Source organism: Phascolarctos cinereus, unplaced genomic scaffold (assembly GCF_003287225.1).
Source record: "Phascolarctos cinereus isolate Bilbo 61053 unplaced genomic scaffold, phaCin_HiC Scaffold_726;HRSCAF=1367, whole genome shotgun sequence".
Lineage (NCBI taxonomy): Eukaryota > Metazoa > Chordata > Mammalia > Diprotodontia > Phascolarctidae > Phascolarctos > Phascolarctos cinereus.
The window spans coordinates 402,664,727-402,691,111 of record NW_027556098.1 but is presented as its reverse complement, the minus strand read 5'-3'; the positions used below and the strand labels follow the sequence as shown (position 1 = coordinate 402,691,111).

The 26,385-nt window shown below is 45.1% G+C and overlaps 2 protein-coding genes across 2 annotated transcripts in view; one reads left to right on the top strand and one right to left on the bottom strand.

The window, feature by feature from the left end:
• PLCH2 (phospholipase C eta 2) overlaps positions 1 to 26,385 on the top strand; it is a 341,798-nt gene that overhangs the window by 43,826 nt on the left and 271,587 nt on the right. The window contains 1 exon segment of the mRNA XM_078145756.1: positions 1,010 to 1,463. Within this exon segment, the coding sequence (XP_078001882.1) occupies positions 1,355 to 1,463 (109 nt within the window). The 5' untranslated portion in view covers positions 1,010 to 1,354.
• Positions 14,046 to 16,228, bottom strand: LOC144454242 (endogenous retrovirus group K member 7 Env polyprotein-like). Its single transcript, XM_078145755.1, has one exon. It carries the CDS (start codon positions 15,651 to 15,653, stop codon positions 14,358 to 14,360), a length of 1,296 nt encoding a protein of 431 aa, XP_078001881.1. The 5' UTR covers positions 15,654 to 16,228; the 3' UTR covers positions 14,046 to 14,357.

The window sequence follows — 26,385 nt, the reverse complement described above, 5'->3', positions numbered from 1 at the left end:
TCTGGAATGGCTTCCCATGGGAGGTCACTCCTGAGCTAAGCCTTAAGGAAGCTAAGGACCATAAGGAAAATAAGCGGCAGAGGGGAGACTGAAAAGAAGGGGTGCCCAGCTTGGGAACAGCAAGGAGGCCTAGTGTGCCTAGAACCTGCAGTGTGTGAAGGGGAGGTGTGTGAAAGTAGCTGGGAGCATTAGGCTGGAGCCAAATGGGGGCTTTGAATGTCAAGCGAGCATGTTTTGTCTGGGAGGTGAGGAGGATCCAGTGAAGTTCCTTCAGTGGCAGTTGGGGAGGTCCTTCTGAAGAGGACTCTGAGTGTCTTCTGAAGGAGGATCACAGAAAATGTGAAGAGTGATCATCTCCTTAGAGCTGGAAAGAACCCTTGGAAGGCTGGGGCTTGGCCACACCTGGGATACTTTGGGTGGAAGATGGCTCAGAGCCTGAAAACGATTTCATCCATCAATTAAGAGGCCAGTACAGTGGTCCTGATGGGAGGTGATGAGGGCCTGTACTAAGGTGGCATCTGTCTGAATATGCAGATGAGAGATGCTGTTGTGGAGGCAGAAGTGACAAGACAGTAAGTGTCATAGGCAGAATTGGAACCCAGGTCTTCTGGTTCTAAGGCACTTTTCACAACACTGTGATGTTCTTTTGTTGTTGTTCATGGACTGACTTTCTTTGAGAGGAAGAGGAAACAATAAGCATTTATTAAGCACTTACTATGTACCAGGCACTATGCTAAACTCTATAAATATTATCTCATTTGGCTTTCATTACAATCCTGGAAGGTGGGGGCTAGTCTTATCTCCAGGTGAGGAAACTGAAGCAGATAGAGGGTAAGTGGCTTGTCTAGGGTCACCTGACTAGTGTCTGAGGCAAGCTTTGAACTCAGGTCTATCCTGACTTCAGGACCAGTGCTCTATTCACTTTGCCACCTAGTTGCCTCTAAGTGAGGTATTGTAAAAAGAGAGATGGCTTGCTAATTTATAATTTTCTCCCTGTTGGTCTTTCTAGGTATGAGACAGGGCCAGGTTCTAGGCTCTGCTGAGGATTCGGAGGCTGGGAACCCAGCAGTTGTTGGCTGCTAAAGGGCATCTCTCACTCTGAGAAACTGGTCCTCTCCTGCCCTTGCATGGCCCAGGGAAGCAGTGTTCACATCAGCCCTGACTCTTGGGATAAGGTCCACACTCAGGTTCTGGCTCAGCTATTTGAAGAGGCTAAGAAGGACTCATCTTGGAGGTGATGTGGGACTTCCATGTCAGGTGGGAGTGAGGACAGAGGCTTCTGGAGGAATATTTGACCTACCTACAAAAAAAAAGGGGGCCACAGAGCTTGGACTTCATTGGACCACTGTCAGTCATGGCACCCCCTCCCCTGCCAGCTAGCCATGTTGCACAGCCCTTGGAGCCCTTATCACTCCGTTCAGAGAGGATCAGGCGCTTCCTGTCAGCCAATGTCCTGCCTGTGGGTGAGTGAAGTCCCTGGGCTCTATTCAAGTTGGGAACTGGGATAGTTTTCTGAATCTCTTACTTCTGACTTTGTAGTTATGGGGTCCTGTCTCCTCTCCCCTTATGGGAGAGATAGTACCACCCCCACTTGGCACAGGGTAAGTTCCCCTGTGTTATGACTGTGCCAAGGGAGGAGATGGGGCAGCTTCTGTGACTAGCAACAGGTGAATGAGATAGGGTGGCCTGAGACAAGAGCACTTCCTCCTCTTACATAGGAGAGACTGACCATCACAGTGCTGCTGCCAGGGTTGGAAATACGTATGTCCTACATCATCCCACTTCCAGATTTCTCTCTCTTTAACCAGCTGAGGTTGGATACGTTGAAGTGGAGAGTGTATGGTTTGTTGAAGGAACAAATTGCCTATAAGCAGAGAGTAGAACATCCACCTGAGTGGCTCACCCTTCTGTACCCTTCTCCCCAGTCCCCACAAGGATTCAGGAAATGACCAGGATAGAGGTCTCTCCAAAGATGGGGGTGGAGTGAACATGATTCTTTTGATTGGTTTTTAAATTTTGCATTAACATTTTTTGTTTTTACATCACCTTTCCCACTTATGTTCCTCCTTCCAGAAACTTATCCCTTATAACAAAGAATAAAAAAGAGAAAAAAGGAGTTCAGCAAAACAAACCAATAACTGAAAAAGTCCCAGGTTAAATGCAGTGTTTCACACCCACTTGTACAAAGAAGGGTGAGAATGTGCCTCCTGCTACATCTTTCGGGCCAAGCTTGATTATTATGATTTCATAGCATTTCATTTTGGTTGTTTTATTGCCGTTCTTCCCCCTTACATTGTTGTAATCATTGTGCATTTTGTTTTCCTGGTTCTACTGCCTTCATTTTGCATCAGTTAATTTAAATCTTCTCATGCTTCTCTGTAGCCACTGTATTTATTGTCACTTAGGCTATAGGTGCATTTCGTTATATTCACACGCCACATTTGCTCAGCCATTCCTCAATTGATAAGCATATACTTTGTTTCCAATTCTTTGCTACTACAAAGAGTGCTGTGATGACTGTATTAGTGTTTGGGGGGACCTCTCTTCTTATCATGGATCCCCCTGGTGTATATGTCTCGCAGTGGCATTTCTGGGTCAAAAGGGCAAGGTCATTTTTGTCACTTTCTTATCCTAATTACAACTTGATTTCCAGAATGGTTGGACGACGGTATTCACAGCTCTACCAACAATGTATTAGTGTGCTTGTCTTTCTATTTAACCCCTCAAATGTTGACCGTTGTTGTCCTTTATAATTTTTACTGATTTGGTAGAAGTGAGGTGAAACCTCAGAGTCTTTTTTAGAATGGATTTATCTTATGATTGATTTGGGGTAGTCTTCCATGTGGTTATTAATAGTTTTGAATTTGTTCTTTTGAGAACTGCACTGATTTGTTGTCTGAGCATGATTCTTAAAAGTGATTAAAAACACACTGGCTCCTCCTGCCTCCTGGCTTTCTCAGGTACCAGATATGAGTCCTAGAGAGAGAAATTCTGGAAATCTTTTCTCTCTAAATTATGGATTCTTATCTAGGCAGGCTGTGGATGCACTATGTAACTGGCCTCAGGAGGGCTGTTTAGCATGTGGGGAATGCTGCTTACAGACTTAGGGGAGCTGTTGAGATAATCCAGTGCATGCTTAGAGATCCCTTTGTGGGGCATGCAATCCCCAAAGCAATGAAATGTCACTGAGCCAATAGTCATAGCCCAGAGAGAAAACTTGTTTAATAAGCTATTCTGAGTCTACACCTGCTCCCCTGAGCAAGCAGTTCTCCAGGGGGTAGGGAAGGTTCAGAGCTTAGGAAGGATCCATTCTCAGGGTCTCATGTGGATCTCTTCTTTTTGGGTCCCCACTGGGGGAGAAAGGGACTAGGATTTCTTCGGGCTACACAGGCAGTGTGTGGCCTGGCTTTCCCTGTAGGATTTGGTGTGGAGGGTCCAGTGGTCATGGTCTTACATTCATTTTTATATGCCCCCCTCTCTGCTCCTGCCACACCCCATGGCTGCCTACTTTACCCTCAGGGCCTCTCATAGTTGGACCCATAAGCACTGACCATGGAGGTGGAGGAAGGGGATTGTTGTGGGGAAACTGCCCCTGAGTAGTGCTGACCTTGCCACCAAGAGCCGATGGTAATACTAATCCACAAGTCAAGTAAAACAAGCATTTATTAAGTGCCTACTATATGTACTAAGTGCTGGGAATACAGAGAAAGGCCAAAACAAAAACCTGGCCTGTGACCTCCAGGGACTCAGAACCTCTGGTCTGAGGAGGGGCGAGGAAAGAAACATGGCTCTACTCTAGGGAGCCTTCATTCTGAAGGGGGGAGACAGCCCAGCCCGCAAGGATCCCATGATTTCACTGAACACAGTCACAGTAAACAGCTGGAAAATGCTTACAAAGCACTTTCCCCATTGCCATCTCTGTTGACCTGCAGTGAATATGAGGTCCCACTCCCACTGGGGGAGGCCCTGTCATCACCCTCCCCGAGTTTTTATGAACTGCCTTCCTTGCTGCCCACAGTGGCATGCTCAGTGCCTCTGCTGCTCATGGAGGATGAATGGGTGCTCTGTCCTTGGAGGACAGGGGTGATGTGATGCCATTGGATGTGGGCTCTGAGCTGGTTTTTCAAGAGTGGGGATGGGCTGTGCTAAGGGCTTCACATTCTCTGCCCTGTTCCTCACTATAGGAAGGAAGGAAAGAAGCAGGCATTTATTAAGCACCTACTATGTGCCAGGCACTGTGCACACTCTTTACAAATATCTCAAATTGTGAGCCTCACCATTCTCAGAGGTGGATGCTATTACTAATCCCAATTTACAGATGAGGAAACTGAGGCAGACAAGGGTTGAGTGATTTGCCCAGAGTCACACAGCTGGTTAGTGTCTGAGGCTGGGTTTGAACTTAGGTTTTCCTGAATCTAGACCTATCCACTTCACTACCTAGTTGTGACCAATAATCTGGTGCTGGTCAGGGTTCACACTGAGATCAGGGTCAGGGGGCTTGGTCATGGTATGTAATTGGTCTGTAGCTAGGAAAACCTTTCTCTTGTAAGTAAAATGGGGACCAAGTCCTGGCCCTCCACCTTTCGCTGCTAAGAGCTAGAAGACTCAGACTCAGGAAGGATGGAAAAGCAAAGGATAACACATGATAAGATGGTGGCTATGATAGTGGAACAGAGGTAAGGGGCATCGTGAGGCTTCTGAACTCTGCTGGAATGGTGGCCCAGCCATTTCTTGGGGGCAGGCCGCCTGCTGCTGGTGCCTCTCCTCGTGTGGGACAGTGGAGGATGGATGGAGTGAGAAGGTCTTGGGGAGGATAGACACGATCCAATCCATTTGGCTAATGGCAGGGACCCTGCTGGGGAAGGAGCTGCCTCTGCTCAGTTCCTCTTAAGGACAGAAGGAACAAGCCACTGTGGGGAGACAATAGGAGGGGAAGGGCCTCAAAGAGGCTTCCAGCTTGTGGTCTCTTGGGGGTGGGGACACCAAAGAGCTAGCCAAGCCTCTTCCCCAGGGGGCCAGGGCATCAGAATTAATGTCTAGGTTCTCTGACAATCAATTCTCTCTATCCACCCTGTATCAAGAGGGCAGGTTCCTTCCTGCCTTCTCCCTAAGAAATTAAAATCAGAGGTAGAAGGATTATTAAAATTAAATCATTTTCAGTCGTGTCTGACTCTTCATGACCGCATTTGGGGATTTCTTGGCAGAGATACTGGAGCGGTTTGCTATTTCCTTCTGCAGCTCATTTTATAGATGAGGAAACTGAAGCAAACTGGGTGAAGTGACTTGCCCAGGGTCACACAGCTAGGAAGTGTCTGAGGCTGAATTTGAACCCTGGAAGATGCATCTTCCTGACTCCAGGCCTGGTACTCTATCCACCACACCACCTAGCTGCCCTAGAAAGGCTATTAGAGATGTTATTCTGCCTTTCTCTTTTTACAGAAAAGGAAGCTAAAACCAGGAAAGTAGGAAAGAGACAGGCCCAAGGTCACACAGTGAGTTTGGGCTAGGACTTAGGTCTTCTGAGATCTGTTGCCTTAGTTTCCCCAGGGAGAAGGGCCACCCTTGTGTAGGAGAGGAACAGATTTTGAAAGCCACTGCTTTCAACAGAAAAGGGCCCTTGGGTGAGTCTGATTTCCCTGCCCCTCCCCAGATCCCTACTCAAGATTTTGCTGAGTACTGAACTCCAGCTGTGTTTTTCTGATTGCCACCCAGGAGGCCAGGCTTAGCCCAGAACAACCCAGACTTCTTCCTCCCTGAGCAATGCTCAGCTCTGTTCTAATCCTGGGTACAATTTTCTCAGTGCTGTGCAAGATAGCAATCTGACCACATGAAAGAATTACAAATTATTCCAAGAGCCCATGGCCTTTTGGGTATTAAATTGGGCTCTGAGCAGTGTGGGGAGTCTGAGGAAGTGGGTCATTTTCCTCCTTCCTGCCTGGAGCAATTAGCATCCTTCTTATCATGTTTGAATGTGTCTGGGTCAACCCCTCCTCTTGTCTTCTATTGGGTCAGCTCTCTGGAACCTTCTCTACCCGGGAGGGGTGGGCTGGCACCTGAGGACATCCCAGTCTGCAACACTCCTTAGTCTGAGGGGGAGGAATGAAGATAGCAGAGACTTCTGTGTGTGCTGGAAGGAAGAGCAAAAGAGCAGAACAAAGCAGTTCCTGGAATTCATAAGATTGTCAATGAGCACTGAGTGTCTGGGGTATGCTGGGTACTGAAGAAGAATGTGCAGAGAGGTAAATGGGCCTGGGTCTCCTGTTGTAGGAAGATGTAGGCAAGAATCAGTGCGAAAGATGGGAAGGTGGGAAAGGGCTGTGATTCAACTGCCCTGATACCACTTAACATTCTTTTTTCTTTTTTAAATTTGAGATCCAAATTCTCTCCCTCCCTCCAGCCCCTCTCTTTCACACTCTCTCCTTCTCTCTCACCCCATTGAGAAGGTAAGCAATGTGATATCAATTATACATGAATAATGCAAAACATACTTCCATATTAGCCTCTTATGTCTTCACCTTGTTCTACTTCATGTTATAGTTCTCTGCAGAGCTAAAACTAGGGTGGGGCAACCAGTCCATTGTACCAAGGTAGGGAAATTGGAAGGGGTGGACAGCACCTTCCAGGGGGACACTTTTTCCTCTGACTGCTCTACTCCTGGCAATGGTGGTATACTTTTTCCCTGCAGAGGCACCACTTTTTAGAAGGGTGGGACCCTTAGGGTAGCCCAGGATGAAACTCCTTAAAACTGACAGCCACAATCCTGGCTCCTGCCAATGCTTGCTTCCTCTCACCCTATCTCTCACCACAGATGAAAATGTTTCTCGTGACAACTGTGGTTAACTGTGTCCATATCTTGTTATTCCTCCCCCTCTCCCTCCTTTCCTCCAACTAGACTGTAAGATCGCAGTGAGAAGAAAATATGACTTACTCATAGGATAGTAGATTTCGAGCCAAAAGGCATAGTAGAGATTCTTGTGTTCAGCCCCCTCATTCTACAGATGAGGAAACTGAGGCCCAGAGTAGTTAAGTCACCACCTAGCACAGTGCCTGGTATACCACATGTGCTAAATAAATGCTTTCTCTTCCCTCTGAGATTATCCCCATTTTATCCTGTCTATATCGTTTTTTGTACACTGTCTTCCCCATTAGACTATGATCTCCTTGAGCTCAGGGACTTTGCCTTTGTCTTCTCAGCACTTAGCACAGAGTACCCATAGTAGGTGCTTAATAAATGTTTAGCGACTGACTGAATGACCCAGATCATCTGATTTCAAACCCAAGACTCTTTCTATCCTATTATGCTCCCTCCCTGTTTCTTTGTCTTCCCCCACTTCCCCCCCAATGCCTAGCACATTGCTCTGCAGAAGAGCTTCCTGGGTTTGAAGAGAATTCGTTGGTAGATGCAACCCCAGGGGTAACTTTACTGAACAATCTTCTGATGATTAATGTCAGGCGAGGCATGAAAAACAAAGGAGGTGCTCTTCTCACCTAAACTATCTGCCGCTGCCTTGGAGGGTGCCCCTCACAAAATCCGGAGGGCCCCAGGATTCTCCCTGGTCCGTGGTGTGGCTCTGCAGGTCCTTAGGCACAAGCTGTGTTGATGGCATCAAGCCCCCAATACTGTAGGGTCTTCCGGGGAGATCCAAAGCCATTCTTCAGAGATTGGGATGACAATCCATCCTGGAAAAAGCAAGAGGATGAAAGGAACCTTAGGCAGCTATGTGGTGCAGTGGAGAGAGTGCTGGACCTGGAATCAGGAAGATTTGAGCTCACATCTGGCCTCAGACACTTACTAGATGGGTGACCTTGGGCAAGTCGCTTAACCTCTGTTTGCCTCAGTTTTCTCATCTGTAAAATGGGGACAATAATAGTGCACACCTCCCAGGGTTATTGTGAGGCTCAAATGAGAATATTTATCCAGTACTTTGCAGGCACTAAGTAAACAGTAGCTATTCTTATTAGCATATACTAATGCTGATTGCTAGATGATGAATCCATTCGTGTGGGTGCCTTAACAACCGCTATAGATCGCTGCTCCTTTCCCTCCATACCTCAGCTTGCTGCCTTTCTTGCCCATGTCTTTCAGTAAATTCATTTCAATACAAGAAGTATTTGTTTAAAAAAAAGCGATAATTATCCAGTAATAATAATGTTGTTCAGTTGTTTTTTTTAGTCCTGTCAGACTCTTCATGACCCCATTTGGGGTTTTCTTGGGAGAGATACTGGGGTTTGCTATTTCCTTCTCCATCTCATTTTACAGTTGAGGAAACTGAGGCAGAGTTAAATGACTTGCCCAGGGTCACACAGCTGGCAAGTGTTTAAGGCCAGATTTGAACTCAGGAAGAAGAGTTTTCCTGACTGTGGGTCAGGCACTCTATCCCATGCACTACCTAGCTGCCCGGCAATTATAATAACTAGCATTTTATATAAGGCTTTAAGGTTCACAAAGCACTTTACAAATATTATCTCATTCGATCCTCACAACAACTCTGGAAAATAGGTGCTATTATTATTAAATTTTTCAGAAGAGGAAACTGAGGCAGACAGAGTTTAAATGACTTGTCCAGGGTTGAACAGATAGTAAGTGTCTGAGGCTGGATTTGAACTCAGGTCTTCCTGATTCTGAATGCGCTGTACCACTAAGGTGCACCTTATTCATTCACTCATTCATTTGTTCATTCATTCAACAAACACCTTCTGAGGATATTGAAGAGGCAAGCATTGGAGTGACAAAAGTAGAAACATGTCCTGCCTTTAAGGAGCTAACACTCTCCTGGGGAAGCATTGTGTACCAGTGAATACAAAATAAACAGTGATATGAGGGGGAGGGGTGGGCCCTAAAGGTTGAGTCGGGGATAGGTAAGGCCTTGTATAGTAGGTGCCAAGAGTCTGGGTACAAAGAAAAAACCAACAAACACTACCTGCCCTCAAGGAGTTTATACTTTACGGGGTGGTGCTACATGTATGGTGGTTAGTACAGAAATATAATTGAAGGACACGAACAATTAGGGGGATCAGGAAAGACTTACCTTCATAAGGTATCTGAGCTGAGCCTTGAAAGAAGCAAAGAATTTGAAGGGACGTTGGTAAGAATATGTGCTTTTCAGGCATGAGGCACAGCCTGGGCAAAGAGAAGTAGGTAGGAAATGGAACACCATGTTCTTGGCTAGTTTGACTGGAACAAAGAGAGAGTGAAGAAGGGAGGGGTGGGAAGGTAGTGTGAGATAAGTTTGGAGGTCTACCTAATGAGCTGGATGCCATTCTGGGCTTGGTTTTGTTTTATATTCTCTGGTTTCTAGAGGACTTTCCTCAATACAACCCCATGTGGACGATACGAATATCATTTCCTTCATTTTATGGATGATGGAACAGAAGCTCAGTTAGGTTAAGGGACTTTCCCATGGTCACTCAGTGACTGGTTTGAATCCCAACCCTGGTATTAAATACTTGTATGCTTTTGGCTATATGACTTTACTTGTCCAGGACTCAGTTTCCTCTTCTGTAAACTAGCTAACATGGCCAGGCAATGTGCTAAATGTTTTAAAATTATTAACACATCTGATCCTCACAACAACCCTGGGAGGTAGATGCCATTTTACAGTTGAGGAAACTGAGGCAAGCAGAAGTTAAGTGACTTGCCCAGACTCACACAACTAGCAGGTATCTGAGGCTGGGTTTGAACTTAGACCTTTCTGTTTCTAGGCCCAGAGCTCTCTCTACCAACCAGAGGAAATTAGAGAAAGTAGATTTTTTTTTTCTTCTTCTTTTCCTCCTCTGGGTTCTTCTAAGGCCTGACATGCAATAGCATGGGAAAATGCATTTATTACGTGTTTACATTGAGCAAGGCTCTGAGCTAAGTGCTGGGGGCATTAAATACAAAAGAAAAGACAGTCTCTGCCCTCAAAGAACTTACATTCTAACAGGGGGCTGGTGAGTGGAACCATCCCTTGAGGCCCAGAAGACCACCCTGGGCACTCAGTAAAGGTCTTCATCCAGGACTTCCAGCATCTTTTTGGTGACTCAGTAGGTGCTCGCCATCCCTGTGGGATCTCTGGGGCCCGTATGCCACGTGTGAGTGTCTCTCCCTTACCCTCACTCCCACACCTTCCCTGAGGCTGAGACACCTGGGACCATATACTGCTAGGGGTGGGGAACCTGCAGTCTCGAGGCCACGTGAGGCCCTCTCGGTCCTCAAGGGATCCCTAAGGGGATTTGTCCTGTGAAGTTTGGATTCAGTCGAAGTCCCACACTTGAGGATCTAGAGGGCCACATGGGGCCTCGAGGCCGCAGGTTCCTAGACTCTGTCTGGACAGATGGGTGACACCCTGATCGGAACACCTGAAGAATTGGGCAAGGACACTGGGGTAAAGGAGAGGGGACTGCAGCCTCGAAGGGTCTGAACTGGGGGTTTGAGATGTGGGGCAGGGTGGGGAAGAATTCCTTCTGAGTCATCTCTGCCTCCCCCCCATCTTCTTCAGGCTCCCAAGCCAAAAGCTGACGTCATCAGGGTTGGGGGATTTCAGAGCTGACACCAGCGTGTCGGGCCTCCCAGCGCCTTCTATGCCAGTGGGCCCCTGCCTGGGGAGTTGGTGCTTTCAGGGTCCCATACCCCAGATGCCTGGAGAGAATTCTTCTTGGTCACTTCCTTGTAACTTGGGGGTCTGATCCAGAAGGGCACCCTCATTGGAAAAGAGGGTGGGAGACAGAAGGAAAGGGGAATGGGCGTATACCCACTTGTGCTGGGGTGCATTTGGTGTGTGCAGTTGAAGAGGGAGGTGGGTGGAAGGAGAAAGCGTAGGGGCTTTTATGGGTACCTCTGTGTTTCTCTGCCTGTATTTCCATGTGACTCGTGGGTGTGCATGGGTCTATCGCTACATGTTGTGCATGTGTACCTGTCTCTGACAGCATGCTTTGCAGGTGTGTGGGTTTGTGTGCGTGTATGCCAGTAGTCATGTGTGTTTGTATCTGTATTTCTGTGTCTATGTGTATGGTTTGTGGGCATGTCTGGGTTTGTGTCTGTGGGTGTCTGCACATGTATTTCTCTGGGGTTTCCTGTGTGTGTGTGTGGGAGGGGGGATTGGTTCCCCATCCTCCAGTAAGACACTTGGCTATGGTTGGAGGATAGGGCACAGAAGAGGCTCTGGTGGGCTCTGGGACTGAGAGAATCAGTAACTGAAGCAGCCTGAAGCCTGAGTGTAGAAGGGGAAGGCTGGGGATGGACAGGACAGAGCAGCAGCTTCTCTGGGGAATCCTGCATTCTCCAAATATGCCAGGACAGGTTCGAGTCTCCTTTGCCCTGTGGATATGTCGAAAGATCTCCGTGCAGAGGCATGTACGATCCCCCCCCCCCAACTTGTTCCAAGGGTTTCTGCTCAGGCCTGGCCTGGAACGGAGGGAGAGGATGATGCGGGCACCCGGAAGCTCCAGGGGGAGAGGACTTAGCCTGGATAGGGACAAAAGACTTGTCTGGACTGGACACTGCCCTCTGATGTGCCCCACCCACCCACCTCTCCTACCCTACCCCAGCACTTTAACTTTTACTCCTTCCTTCCTTCCTCCCTCCCTTCCTTCTTTCCTTCCTCTCTTCCTCCCTCCTTTCCTTCCTTCCTTCCTTCCTTCCTTCCTTCCTTCCTTCCTTCCTTCCTTCCTTCCTTCCTTCCTTCCTCCCTCCCTTCCTTCTTTCCTTCCTCTTTTCCTCCCTCCTTTCCTTTTTTCCTTCCTTCCTTCCTCCTTCCCTCCCTTCCTCCCTCCCTCCCTTCTTTTCTTCCTTTCTTCCTTCTTTCCTTCCTTCCTCCCTCCCTTCCTTCCTTCCTTCCTTCCTTTCCTTCTTCCTTCCTTCCTTCCTCCCTTCCTTCCTCCCTTCCTAGGCTCATATCAATCAATTCAACATTGCTATTGCTCCTGGAAAAGCTTCCCTATGGTTCTATTAACCACCCCTGTGACTCTTCAGATTAAAACATCCTTCCCTGCCCCCACTTCCCTTTCTATATCTGTCGTTGTTGTTGTTCAGTCATTTCAGTTGTGTCTGACCCTTCATGACCTTACTTGGGATTTTCTGGAATGGTTTGCATTTCCTTTTCTAGTGGATTAAGGCAAACAGAGGTTAAGTGACTTGTCCGGTGTCTCATGGTTAGTGAGTGTCTGAGGCTGGATTTGAACTCAGGTCCTCCTGACTCTACAACCAACACCTTATGAAATTATAGGTCTGGTTTAGAAAAAAAAAAGTGGGCCAGGCCCTCTGCTAGGTGCTGGGGAGACCAAGATGAAGGAAGACCTGATTCTTGCCCACTTAGCTCACATTACACAAGGGGAGGTAAAAATAGAATGTGATCAGCGTCTAAGAGATATGCAAATGCAAGGCTTCCTTCCCAGGTGTGCATGCAGTTGTCTGTGCCTGTGTGTGTGTGGTGGTGGGGAATTGGAGGGGGGTGGCTGGGGGATGTGGGAAGGAGAGGGCCTCACAGAAAGCTTCATGGAGGGGAATGTTCAAAGGGAGCCTAGAAGGCAGGGAAGGAATTCAATTTCTAGGGAGGTAGAAAGATCTTCTATTTTGCTTTCTTATTAATTACTTAAGCCCCTGTCTAATCTCCCTTTCTAGACAGTGAGCTGCCTGAAGTGCTCAGCACCCAGTGTCCATAATCCTTAGTAAATGATGGGAGGGAAGAAATGAGGGAGGAGTGTGGCAAAAAAGCACATTAGATTTTAGTTCAGAGGCCTGAGTTCAACTCTTGACTCTGCCTAGTTAAGGAACTGTGTGACCTTAGGCATGTCAGTCAATCAACATTTATTAAGGCACCTACTGGGTGACCTGCACTGTGCTCAGTGCTGAGTATAGAAAGAAAGGTAAAAGATGTCCCTGCCCTCAAGCTACTTCTGTTCTCTGGGCCTCAGTTTTTTACTTTGGAAAATGACAGGACTAGTCTATAGGGCCTCTGAGGTTCCTTCTAGCTGTAAATCTTTGATGGATGAAAAGAAGGAAGGAAAAAAGGAAGGGGGGAGAAAGGAAGAGAGGGAGGGAGGGAAAGAAGAAAGGAAGGGAGGGAAAGAGGGAAGGAAGGGAGAGAGGAAGGAAGGAGGGAGGGAAAAACAGGCAGCCAGTCTTCCTGCATTGATGTCCACTAATAAGGAGACACTCCCATACCACTGGGCTCTGGGACTCTGCTTACACACGTACACCTCACAGGTTGTTATAGGCCCTATGGTGCTAGGGCTATAAAATGAGTCATTCTTCTTTGGAGTTAAGGGACTTGGGTTCTAATCTTGGCTCAGCTGCTTAGCCTGGGTGACATTGGGCAAGCCTCTTTCTCTGGCCCTCAGCTCTGACACCTGTAAAATGCTGGCTTTGCTCTAACGCTGTGATTCTAAGTCCTTTCTGAACCTTCCATGGCTGTGGACCTAGCCCTGGGCTTGGCAGAAGGAGAGAGAAGGAAGATGCACACTTTCTGTCCTCCCAGGTCAGAGAATCACATGTGCAGAGATAGAAGGAACTTCAGAAGCCATCTGGTCCAATTCTATCATTTTACAGATGGGAAAACTGAGGCCCAAGAGGGCAGCTAGGTGATGCCATAGTGCACAGAGCACCAGGCCTGGAGTCAGGAAGGCTCATCTCCCCGAGTTCAAATCTGGCCTCAGAGTCTGGCTGTGTGACCTTGGGCAAGTCATTTCACCCTGTTTGCCTCAGTTTCCTCATCTGCAAAATGAGCTGGTGAAGGAAATGGCAAACCACCCCAATATGGGATCATGGAGAGTTGGACATGATTTAAAAATGACTGAACCACAACACTGAAGATCAGAGAGCTCGTGACTTAGCTCAGCTCCCATAGATAATTAGAGGCAAAAATCTGAATTTGAACGTAGGTCCTGGGCAGTGTGGTTCTCTTCTGTCTAGGCTCTGGTACACCCTACCTATATGATCTTGTGTTGTGCACAACTAGTTCACTTGGCTATAGAGCCTACCTAGGGCCTAGGATTTCCCAATCACCTGATGAATCAAGACCAGCTTAACCTTCTATCTCGAATGTGCATTGATGAGGCGGGAGGCAGGATGGAAGCAACTCCGTTTATTTTTAGCAAACCACTTACTTATATAGTAAAATAACAGGAACTCTTTCTCAAGATACAATGGCATATAGCCCATGCTGTGCTTAAGGACAGCGCATGCACGTCCTGTGCACTTATCTGACTCCAATCCCAGAACAGACTGCTAATGACCATACAATAACTAGGGGAGTTAAAGACTGTTAAAGATCCATACAATGGAGCACCGAACGAGGCGACCTTTGCTCAGAGATCAGCACCCGAGACGGGCCTCCGCCCGTCAGTGAGACCTCATGAACAGCCTGTGGCCCTGTACATCCTTACAGATCCCCAACAACTCCCCCTTTTTGTTTTTGATGGAGACGGAGCATATGAAGCTCAGTCCCAAAGTCCTTTATCTGATCAGCTATGCACCTGAGCAAACACGGTCCAAAACACAGCATGGCCAGCAAAATCAAACATAATGGCAATAAGGAAGACAATAGAGACATAAACCAATGTCCAAGGTCATCAAAAGGATTACGGAGTTTATCTATCCAATCAAGTATACGTTGGGCAGTTTTATCTGGCATCAAATCCTTATCAGCCGCCCTTGCAATATCTTTAGCAATTTCATATAAGTCATCAATATCCACTGCAATAGCAGAATTTCCAAACAGCCCATTTAGATGTCTACGTATTCTTTGCCAATCCCATTGGGATTTATTGTATTTAACATTGGTAAGGCAAATGAATTCATACCTATAATCACATTTTAAATGCGTTCTATATTCTAAAATATCCAATTCATCACCTATTTCGATAATGGTTTCCTTCATTCCCTCAAGTATATGGTAAAATTCATCATCTATCCTTTTTTGTGTTTGAAAACCTTTAGATACATTGTGAGCTAATTGATTCATAAAATCAGCTTGAACCATTTCATTTCTTGTGATAGATATAGATTGAGATAAAGATACAGAAGCAGTTATGATAGCTATAAGTGAAACAATTCCCAATACTACACATGAAATACATCTCTTTTTCCTAGCAACTGCTAATTGATTACTTTGGTCTATTATTCCAAAAATATGATCAGAACGTGACTCATACCAATCTTTGCTTTTCACAGGCACCAAGGCAAACTTTTGTTGTGTAATAACAAAAATAATTTGGTCTCTAATCTTGGTTCCTATACATTCAAACACCCTGCAATTAATACAAGTGACATTATATTCTCCTGAATCCACGGCTGTTACATTAACATTCTGTGCTCTTCCCCACATAAATGCATGATTACCAGTCAAACAAGCTCGCATTGTCATATTATCATGGAAGGTCCCTTGCAAATTCATGATGTTTATGGGACCTAAGGCTGCCCACGCCTTCCACAACTGATTTTCAACTCCTCCGTCATGAAAGGAAACCCAATGAGGAAATGGAAACCCGCCAAAAGCCCAAGTATGATTGTTTTTCTCCCTAGTATAATTGTGCCAGGATTGTAACATAAAATTCTTTTGTAACACAACACAATGACGTTCTGAAGTATGATAAGATAACCAAGGAGGATACCCTAAGCTCTTGCTAATCGGTGTCACATGGCTTTGAATTACTTGGACGTCTGATAGGTGTGTCATTAACACACTGTGACCCCAAGATGCCCCGTGTAAGTAACCTTATAAGATTGAAAAAAGATAACAGTATAAGGAGGGGGTGCCATGTTATTAAACATGTACCCATCAAAATGGGTGGTGACATTAAATAATTGTAAACATGTCGAGTCTTTGGTGTCATTGCCTTTTGTAACACAAATAGGCGGCACCAAAGCCACACCAGTAAAGTTCATTTTTACAGTGTGTTGAGACCGGTTCTTAGGTGATAGGAAATGAAATTCCTTACCAGAACCTGTGGAGGCATTTCCTTGCAGAATAACCTCAGGTATTGTCTCCCCCCATGTAACTAGTTTGGGCCATGGCGGTTTTGTCACAAAGGCCCATCGTGTTGTATTTCTTGTCTCTGCTGCTGCTGTGTTCTGTATCCCTGCTGACGATAATGACAAGAGGTACAGCTCGGTTAAAAGTTCTTGTAGTGCCTTCTTCTTATTCTTTCAGTTCCTTCAATTTCCTGGCTGGCCTGTGTTTTCTCTTCTGCTTGCCTTGTTCCTTCTAAATGGATAATGCAGACAGCCTTCGTTCTGACCCAGAGTTCTCCATCACCTGGGAAAATAAGAACAAACCCTTACCCCCAGGTTAGCACTAGCCCTGGACCCTGCCAGACACCATCAACATCTCTCCACATAACTTTCATATTATGTTTAGGAGAAAGGAATCTGTTTGATTTAGTGGTGTCACTAGTACTGTTGTCATTTCCTGCCAGATATTTCATTGCAGGGGAGAGGTTACAACTATTGAATTTTAAAAAGGGCACCAGATAGAGGCCTTATTCATCTTTGTGGCATTAGTAAAGACATTAATCCCGTGTACGTGTTCACCTGCTGTAAGTGTAGGTTGTATCCAAGGCCAATTCTCAAAGATTGCATGATATTTAAAGGGTTTTCCATACACAAGTTTCAAATTGATATTCACTTGCCAGTTAGGCATTGTTTGTATTGCTGTTTCAATCATTTGTTGAAAAAATGGAAGGTGTATGACTTCCGGATGTGTGCCACATAATGTTAAACACCTGTTGTCAATTTTATGTATTAAGTCCCCTATCAAGGCCATGTAATTACTTAAAGTATTTTTGGCTGAGATGGTAAATATACTCATTCTAAAAAGCCTTTGTTTCTGATGTATCACTGCTGTTGGAGAATTTGGAGTGTTAAATATAGAAGCCTCCACACTTTCATGCCTATCAATCCTGTTTGTGTGTGCTCCAACTACTTGTTCCTGAATATACAGCAATGTGTGTTTTGCCTCAGGGGTCAGTATTCGGGGTGAGTCTAACTGAGGATCACCTCTAAGGCAATCATATAAAGGTATCAATCCATAATTTGGAATGCCTATCTGTGACCGAAGCCACTGTATATCTCCTATAAGTTTCTGAAAATCATTAAGTGTTTTCAACTTTTGTAGGTCTATTTTTGGAGGATGTAGAACTATTTTTCTTGAAGTATCTGGTGACCTAAATATTGATATGGAGGAAGTTTTTGGATTTTTTCTGGGGCTATTTGAAGCCCATGACTTTGCAGCAAATTTTGTATTTTTAACAAGATTTCTTCCAACACTTCAGGATTGGGATGAGCACATACAATGTCATCCATGTAATGTATCATTTTTAGCTTTTTGTAATGGAATAGTAAAAAAGCAATCTTTTAAATCAATAACTATCAAAGGCTAGGAAGTCATAAAGCATCGTTAATTTTCCTGACTTCTTTGCAATAATAAAAACAGGTGAATTTTAAGGAACCCAAACAAGTTCATTGGATTTCATTTTGTATTTTGTCAGTTTTATGGATAGAAAAAGCACAAACAGTGGGCGGGAGAAAATAACAGCTCTTAGTAAATGTAAAGTATCGCGCCACAAATTAAGGGGAAATGAATTGAGTTTTAGCTATCTGTTACCTTAGTAGTTTAACTTCATCTTAAAATAATTGATTAGTGGTGATTTATTAGGCAAGCTAAAAGTAATTAATGTCTGTAAAAGTCATGTGAAAATTATTAAAAATTATAGAGGAATTTTGATTAATTTGTAACATTTTGGTGGTATACCTGCAGACTGCAGAACAATGCACCCAAAGTAAGCAAAGGGTGACACCCTCTGTACCCTTTGAGAGGTAATTATAAATCTATGAGACTGAAAGGCTTGTTGACTGAAAAGCTTGTTAAAACTTGGGCATTAATAAGGAAAGTTTGGTGGTAGTAGGACAACTGCAAAGTTTATCATCCATACAATAAATTACTTTTGTCTGGGAATATTTCTGACTAACAAGTTTAATAGTGTGATGAACAAAATTTCGGCACATGGTAAGAAACATTCCTCCTTAAAGGATCATAATAGGGAAAATGGGAAATACTGATTTAATGAGACGACCATATCCAAATTCAAACTCAAAACAAAGTTAATTATAGTCCTAAGAGTCTTTTCCCTCAAGCAGTAATTTCACTGATTATGGCTTAAAGCCAGATACAGTTAATTATTTTCATAGAAGTGCAATAATCAATAAAGATTTCCTAGGACTCACATATATAAGAAATTTTACTCAACATCCTTTCTTTTCCACATTTAAACTTGTCTTGGTGAAAAAGCCAATTATTAGAAATTATTTATGTATAAAGTTGCAATTTCTCAGTCTTAGCTTTAAAACAGTAACTTCAAATAACTTAGTTAACAATTTTGGTAATTTTCATGAGTGATAGTTAAATTATTTTAGTCTAAGCTGTTCTTTTAATCATAGGTAAAGATAGAAATACCTGATTTTCTAAATGATAGTTATAAAACATCATAGAACAAGATTAACCGGACTTGATAAAATAATTTAGCTGGATTTACACAGTTATCTCACTACCTTCAGTTTCTTTTAGTTCATGTTTAATAACATCAAAATTTAAAAATTGACATAACACATAAAAGTGTACCAATTTGTAATGAGACTAGATTTTTAAAACTTGAAACATGCATATTACTAATGTGAATGAACTAAATTATCTTTAGATTGTATTCCAATACTTAAAAACTTTTCTTTTTGATTTGAAGAGGAAAACTGTCTTCCTTATCTCCTCCTTCTTTCTCCCCCACCCCAACCTGGCCAGGGTTGGAATTCAAGAGAAAGGAAGAGAATATTTTTCAACATAATCTTTTAATCTTACACCTAAAGCTTTGGCCAGAGCTTTAGAATGCAAAAAAGAAAGAGAATTTTTTCTCCAAAAGTTTCCAAATCTTTTACTCTCAAATCATCTATTCCTGCTATTCATGCAAACAGATTATATTATTCTTTCCACCCATACTTTTCTTATTCCTGTATGTTTAAACTTTCTTGCCTTTTATCAAATTATATAACCTAAATAATGAAGTACTTTTTCTCCCATTCTCTCCCCCATCCACCTGCTCCCGGGAAATGCGGCTGGTATTAGGGAGGGGGAAAGGGAGAAAGTCACTAACAGCATTTCAGAATCCAGTTGCAGCCCTTGGCTGCCTGGCAGTAAAAGATTAAACAAATCACAGATGTTAATCACAGACAGTCATTCACACAGACACAGACAAACATAGAAAAAAATGACAGGGAGAATCCAAAGGTGAGAAACTTGTCAGAAATTCCCTACACAAAGGAAATGATACTATTTTTATTTTATCTTTTCTTTTCATGGTATTCTAAAACCAGGCAAAATCTTTCTTAAGGTTTTGGTTTTTATAAAAGGAAACTTTTTCACTTTGTAATGCTCCACAATGTCCACAATACAGTGCTGTGGCTACATGTTTCTTTTCTACTTCCCCTTGGGGATTTTTGAAATTCCTCATGGCACATGGCGGGAGCTTCCTTTGTTCTCACAGCTCCTACAAGCCCATTTTTATAAGATTATAGATAGTGAAAGTACCCAAAGGAACTGATTTTGGGTCTTGGGTATTATAAAATTCTGTTGATTGTTCTACTATTTTCCATTGTTCTAAATCTAAACTCCCTTCTCTGGGGTGCCATGGAGATTTTATATCAATCATATCTAGAAACTCTTATTTTCTCAGGAGTTACCGAGCACCCCTGTTCCTCAATCACTTTATATATTACTCTAACATTCTGTTCCTTATCTGAGAGTTTACCTAGATTTTGCCTCATGATAAGACTTTATCTTACCTCTCCATAGTTTTGTGCCACAGGATACGATTGGGAGACCTCTCACAAGGAGGCTGCCTGGCTCCAACAGACCTCGGTGTCTTGATGTGGGTGTCGCGTCCTTCTTGGTCCAGACGTTTCCCGATTGTGTGACGCAGCTGTCTTACTCTCCATGTCTTCTTCACGGCAGCAGTGCAGCCCCATGTTGGGCGCCAGTTTGTTGTGCACAACTAGTTCACTTGGCTATAGAGCCTACCTAGGGCCTAGGATTTCCCAATCACCTGATGAATCAAGACCAGCTTGATTTTCTAACTTGAATGCGCATTGATGAGGCAGGAGGCAGGATGGAAGCAACTCCGTTTATTTTTAGCAAAGCACTTACTTATATAGTAAAATAACAGGAACTCTTTCTCAAGTTGCAATGACGCATAGCCCATGCTGTGCTCAAGGACAGCGCATGCACGTCCTGTGCACTTATCTGACTCCAATCCCAGAATAGACTGCTAATGATCATATAATAACTAGGGGAGTTAAAGATTGTTAAAGATCCATACAATGGAGCACCGAACCAGGTGACCTTTGCTCAGAGATCAGCACCCGAGAGGGGCCTCCGCCTGTCAGTGAGACCTCATGAACAGCCTGTGGCCCTCTACATCCTTACAGATCCCCAACAATCTTGGAGGTGAACTCCTTGGGAGCAGAGACTGTCTTTTGCCTTTCTTTGTACCCCTAGCATTTAGTATGGTGCTTGGCCCATGTTCAGTCATTTTTCAGTTGTATCTGACTCTTTGTGGTTCCATTTGGGGTTTTCGTGGCAAAGGTACTAGAGTGGTTTGCCATTTCCTTCTCTAGGTCACTTGACAGATGAGGAAACTGAGGCAAAAAGGGTTAAATGACTTGTCCAGGGTCACCCAGCTAGTAAGTAATTGAGGCTGAATCTGAACTCAGGTCCTCTTGACTTCAGGTCTGTAGCTCTATCCACTGAGCCACCCGGCTGTACAAGCTTGGCACATAGGAGGTACTTAATAAATATGGGTTGGTTGAGTCATTCAATTCTCCTGCTCTCATCTGTAGAATAAAGAAGTCAGGCTAGGCGGGTTCTAAGGTCCCTTCAAGCCCTAGCTGGGTGATCCCATAACTCCTTCCCCTGTCCCACAGTGCTCCTTGCATTCCCAGTGGGGGTGTGGGGGTGGGGAGGAGACACCGAGTGTGGGCAGAGGACAATGAGGGCTGGCATGCAATCCAAGGCTGCTCTGTGTGACCCAAGTGCCAGGGAGTTTGGGAGTTCAGGGAGAAGAGAGGTCAGTGTGGGCTGGAATGAGAGAATGTGACGAGTGTCATTCTCCCAGTGCCTAGCATATGGTAAGCACTTAATAATTGCTTGCTGCTTAGGAGGAGGGCTTGGGGAGAGATGGGCAGAGAAAAGGGCTGAGGAGAAGAGAGGGACTGAAGAGAGAGCCAGTGGAGCTGAGCCTCTGCGGATGGGAATCTGTAACTTTCTGTAGCTAAAATCTGTCTCCTCAGGCCATTCCTGAGGGCCCCTCAGGGCTCGGCTTCCTCTGACATCTCTGCCCACCCAACTACCCCTACCGAAGGTGTCCTGGGGGATTGCTGAGCTGGCCTGCTGCCCACCCTGCACTGGGAAGCTCCCTCAGAGCTTTGAGCCTTGTCAGCCCAACATGGGATCTGGAGGCTGGCATCCCTGAGGCTAGAGCTGGGCTGCCTTGGGAAAACAGGTGAAGACACAGGGCAGGTAGGGCCGCTGCTGGCTTGTGCTCATTAGCCCCTCTGGAAGCCCTGGGGTGATGAAGTCTCAGTTTCAGTGACAGCAGGAGATGTGGCAAGAAGATCTTCTCTCACAGACCTTTTTTTTGGTGGTGGTGGGGAATGTCCAGTAACAAGCTGGCAGAATGCAGAATCCTGGAGCCTGTGGCCCAGGAGGGACCCTTGGCCTGGGTTCAAGTACCAGCTTTGCCACTTATTACCTTTGTGACCTTAGGCAAGCCATTTCCCCTCACCTCAGCCTCAGTTTCCCCCTTTGTAAAATGACAGAGTTGGATTGGAAGGAACCTACCAACTCTTAACCAAGACTCTTTTGATCCCCTGCCTTTATGCAGGACTTTACCTACCCCATCCTACCCTCAACCTGGCCTGGGCCAATGGGTCTTCTGCTTCCCAGAGGATTCTGGGAAAGGTGGCACATTGGAGCCAGAGCCTGGTGAGGTGGGTGGCAACAGGTGTTGGGTGTGGGGTTGGGGGCTCCATGGAACCCAGATGTCAAGTTACTAGGCAGGTGGGCACAGAATGCTAGCAAGTTTCTGCTTATCTTCAGGACCAAATTATAGGAAGGCCCCAATTGCTTAATATTGGTGGATAACACACACCACAAAGGCAAAGGTTGACTTACCAAAATCATTATGTATCCTAGGTAACATGCAGTTTAATTTAGAGCTATTTAATTTAATTCCACAAGCAAAATGATGCTGTGAGAATTCAAATTAGCTGCTCCTGATCTTGGCAAGCTTAAGGGTTGGAGCTGGGAGAGACCTTATTAGGTTCAATAGCTCCATTGTACAGATGGGGAGATTGAGGCCCAAAGAGGGAAAGGACCGTGCTTAAGATCACGCCTGCATCAGTCTTTGTACTCAATCCTCGTTGGGCTCCTGTGCCTTGAGGCCTTTGAGAACCTCCCAGTTCCACACTAGCCATCTCTTCATTTCCCACTGGGGCAGCTATGTGGTGCAGTGGGTGGAACACCTGACATGGAGTCTTCCTGAGTTCAAATTTAGCCTCAGACACTTACTAGCTGTGTGACCCTGAGTGAGTCACTTGACTCTGTTTGCCTCAGTTTCCTCATCTGTAAAATGAGCTGGAAAAGGAAATGGCACACCACTCCAGTATCTTTGCAAAGAGAACCCCAGGAAGAGTTGGACAAGACTGAACCACAACAAAATCATTTCCTACCCAGCTACAATCCTTTTTACTTCTCCATCACTTCCCTCTACTGGGAACATTCCCCCTCCCCCTCATCCTTTTCAGATTCCTTTTGTGCATTGTCTTCCCCTATTACATCATAAGCTCCTTGAGGGCAGGGACTATTTAGCGCAGTGCCTGGCATATGGTAGGCCCTTAATAAATTGACTGACAAACTCGTCAAAAAAGATGGCGTCCTAGCCTCAGATACTGTCCTGTGTCTCTGGGAATCTCCCAGTCAGGAAACCACAGAATCACAGGCCTAGGGCTAAAAGGGAGCTGGAGGCCACTGAGTCTGGTCCTCTCATTTCCTAACAAATGAGCAAACTGAGACTTCTTTGGTCGTTCAACAAACAAATTCAAGTCAATTAAAAATATGCTTACACGTTGGTTTTATTCCCATGCTAAGTTTCTTTCTTAACTACAAACTCCATTAACTTCTGTGAAAGGAGCCCTGAGCTCCACCTGTGGGAAGGAGAGATATTGTACAAAGATCCTCTGGTATTATAACCCAGAAGATCTGGGTTCCCATCTCAACGGCTCATTATTCTCTGTGGACCTTGGGAAAATCACTTTCTTTCTCGGGGCCTCAGTTTTCCTCTTTTGCAGAATGAGGGGTTTGGACTAGATGAATCCTATGATCCCACCTGAGCTCTAAATCCTATGATCTGGTTCATCCTAGTCCCTTAGGGTCCCAGGCATTGGGATTGCATACAGATTATGTTTCCCTTGGAGAACATCCCTCAGGGTGGGAGCCAGAGAATCCCCCTGGCTCTTCCTTAATCACCCCTGCCTGCCCATGGCTGGTGTCCTGGGTGCTTGATCAGGGTATGTTCAGGTCCTCTCTGGGTATGAGGAAGGAGTTAACCCAAGATGGCAGTGGAGACCTTGGAAACCAAAGCCCTTTGGTCAGTGAGAGAAGGCTAAGGGCAAGGACCAGACTGGGCCAAGCCAGGGGGAAAGGAGAATAGCACCATAGAATTGGCTGGGTTCTTATCAGGCTATGATTCCATCAGGCTCCATTTAGGGACTTTCCTGGTAGTATAAGCAAAGTTCCCTGGAAACCAAGGGCTTGTTTCATCAAGTTGTAGGATCAGAGCTAGAAGTGTCCTTAAAGATTAGTCACTTAATCCCACTCCTTCAAAGTAAACATGGAGCCCCAGAGAAAAGAAGTGATTGTCCTAAGGTCATACAGGAGGTAGGAAGCAGTGGTTTAAAGCAAGCTCTCAGACTCCAAATACCACATTCAGTCTTCTCTAGCTGTCATTGTCCTCGTAGACACTTATGGTGTGAGGAAAGGATTCTGGCTTACATTTCCAATTTACCATTTACCAGCTGAAAGTTTACTTGACTCATTTACCTCAGTTTCCTCATCTGTAAAATGTACAATGCTTGGCCTCCCTCCCTCACAGTGCTGTTGTGAGGACCAGAGATTCTCCTGGGTATAAACTGTCTTCAGCTGTGCAATTCAATAAGGTAAGCACTGTGTGAAGACATGCTATATAGGGCCTGGACATGTTAATTTCTGCTGAGAGCACCTTCTCTGTAACTTATAGTCTGAGTGTAGTCTGAGAAGTTGGCCTAGGACATTAAAGGGTTAAGTGAATTTGCTCGGGGTCACATAACCTTCATGTGTTAGAGGTCAGACTTGAACCCAGGTCTTCTGGCCTTTTAAGTTTGGGCTCTGCATAAAGACAAAAACAAAACAATTCTTGTCCTCAGCTCAATCCAATTCAGCACACATTTACTAAATACCTAGTATGAGCCGGCAGGCACTGTCCTCGGTGCTGAGAGAGAATGCAGAGTTTAAAGTTTCACTTTAAAAGAAAGAACCAGTCCTGCCCTCAAGGAGCTACTATTCTAATAAAGGCATCTGTGAAGGATATAGAAACTCTGAAAGTAAGATGACTTAAACTTACTTACTGTTCCCTCAACTGCAATATGTTTTTCAGTTTCTGACTCTTCATGACCCCATTCTTGGCAAAGATACTGGAGTGGTTTGCCATTCCCTTCTCCAGTTCATTTTACAGATGAGGAAACTGAGGCAAACAGGGTGAAGTGACTTGCCCAGGGTCACACAAGCTAGGAAGTATCTGAGGCCAGCTTTGAACTCATGTCTTCCTGACTCCAGCCCTGGCACTCTATCCACTATACCACCCGGCTGCTCCTACTACAATATAAAACTGGCCAAAACACCACCACCAGAGAAAGCCAGTTATTCAGATTTACTTTGGGCTTTTTCTGGGGTGTGGACCCAACCCCAGTGCTGATGTTGGTTTGGGGTTGTATGTTGATCAACTAGAAACTCCAGTTAACTTCTCCAAGGTTGGGGTGAATTATTCTTCCTCCTGTATTGACCTGATTACTGCCTTACATACATGACATTCCATGTCCCACCTCCATATCTTTGAATATGCTGTTCTTCATGCCTGGAATAACTTTCTTTCCCACTTGTGCTTTACTAAGTCCCTGGCTTCCTTCAAGGCTCAGCTCTGTGCCCCGCTTCTTACATCTGAGCAGCATACAACCCATTCTTCTCTCTGGTGTCTAGAGCCCTTTACAACCTGGGACTTACCTACCTTTCCAGGCTTATGATGCACTGCTCCCCTTCTCATCATACATTGAAGGCCAAGCAGGCCTTCTTGCATGACTTTAATCACCTGTCTCTGGTCTTTGCACTGGCTGTGCCAGATACTTGGGGCACACTCCCTCCTCAGTCCTAACTCCTAGAATTTCTTATTTTGTTCAGATGCTGCCTCCTAGGAGAAGCGTTTCCCAATTCAGCTTCTAGTGACCTCCCCTTCTCCCTCCATCACCTGGTTAGCCATTTTGCACAGACCTTTGTATGTATGTGTTGTCTTTCCTGGTTGGATTGTAAATTCCTGAAGAGCAGGACCTATTTCATTTTTAATCTTTGTATTCTCAGTGCCTGGATGGTTAGATAGGTGCTTAATTAATACTAATTGAATGAGTGAATAATGAAGGGTCCAGGCTTCATGTTTGTGGTACTATAGAAATGTGTCTTGTTTGGGCACCTGGCCTCAGACATCTTTCTTTTGTTTCTTGTAACCCCTCAATCAGAAAATCATTGGATGGTCACAGATCTTGAGCTAGAAAAGATCTCTAAGGCCACTGAGTATAACCCCTTCATTTTTCAAATGAGGAGACTGAGGCCCAGGGCAAGTGACTTGCACAGTGGCACGTGACTAACAAATGTCAGAGGTGGGATTCAAAGCCAGACCTTCCTGACTGCAGGTCCAGTGCCCTCTCCACTATACCATACTGCCTAGATTTGGAAAAGATCATGAAGAATCATTTGGTCTACCCCCCTGCCTTCAGGAAGGCAGGTGCCTCAACTGAGCAGCCGATGGTTCCTATGCCGAAGGTAGAATGTGAGATGGTAGAGGGACATGGACAGGCTGGGCTTTGCCCTGATTCAATCCGCTACTGGAAATCTAGGACTCAGAGGAGTATGCCCTGAGCCCCGATTCCTGATATCTTCGGTTTCTCAGCATCCCCACTTGTGTCTTTCTCTATGTTGGCTCAGCCAGGATGCCCATTGCTACACTAAGAGGTCACCTTGGTGTGCTCATCTCGAGTTCCCCACCTGCTTCCTCCAGGAAGTGTGT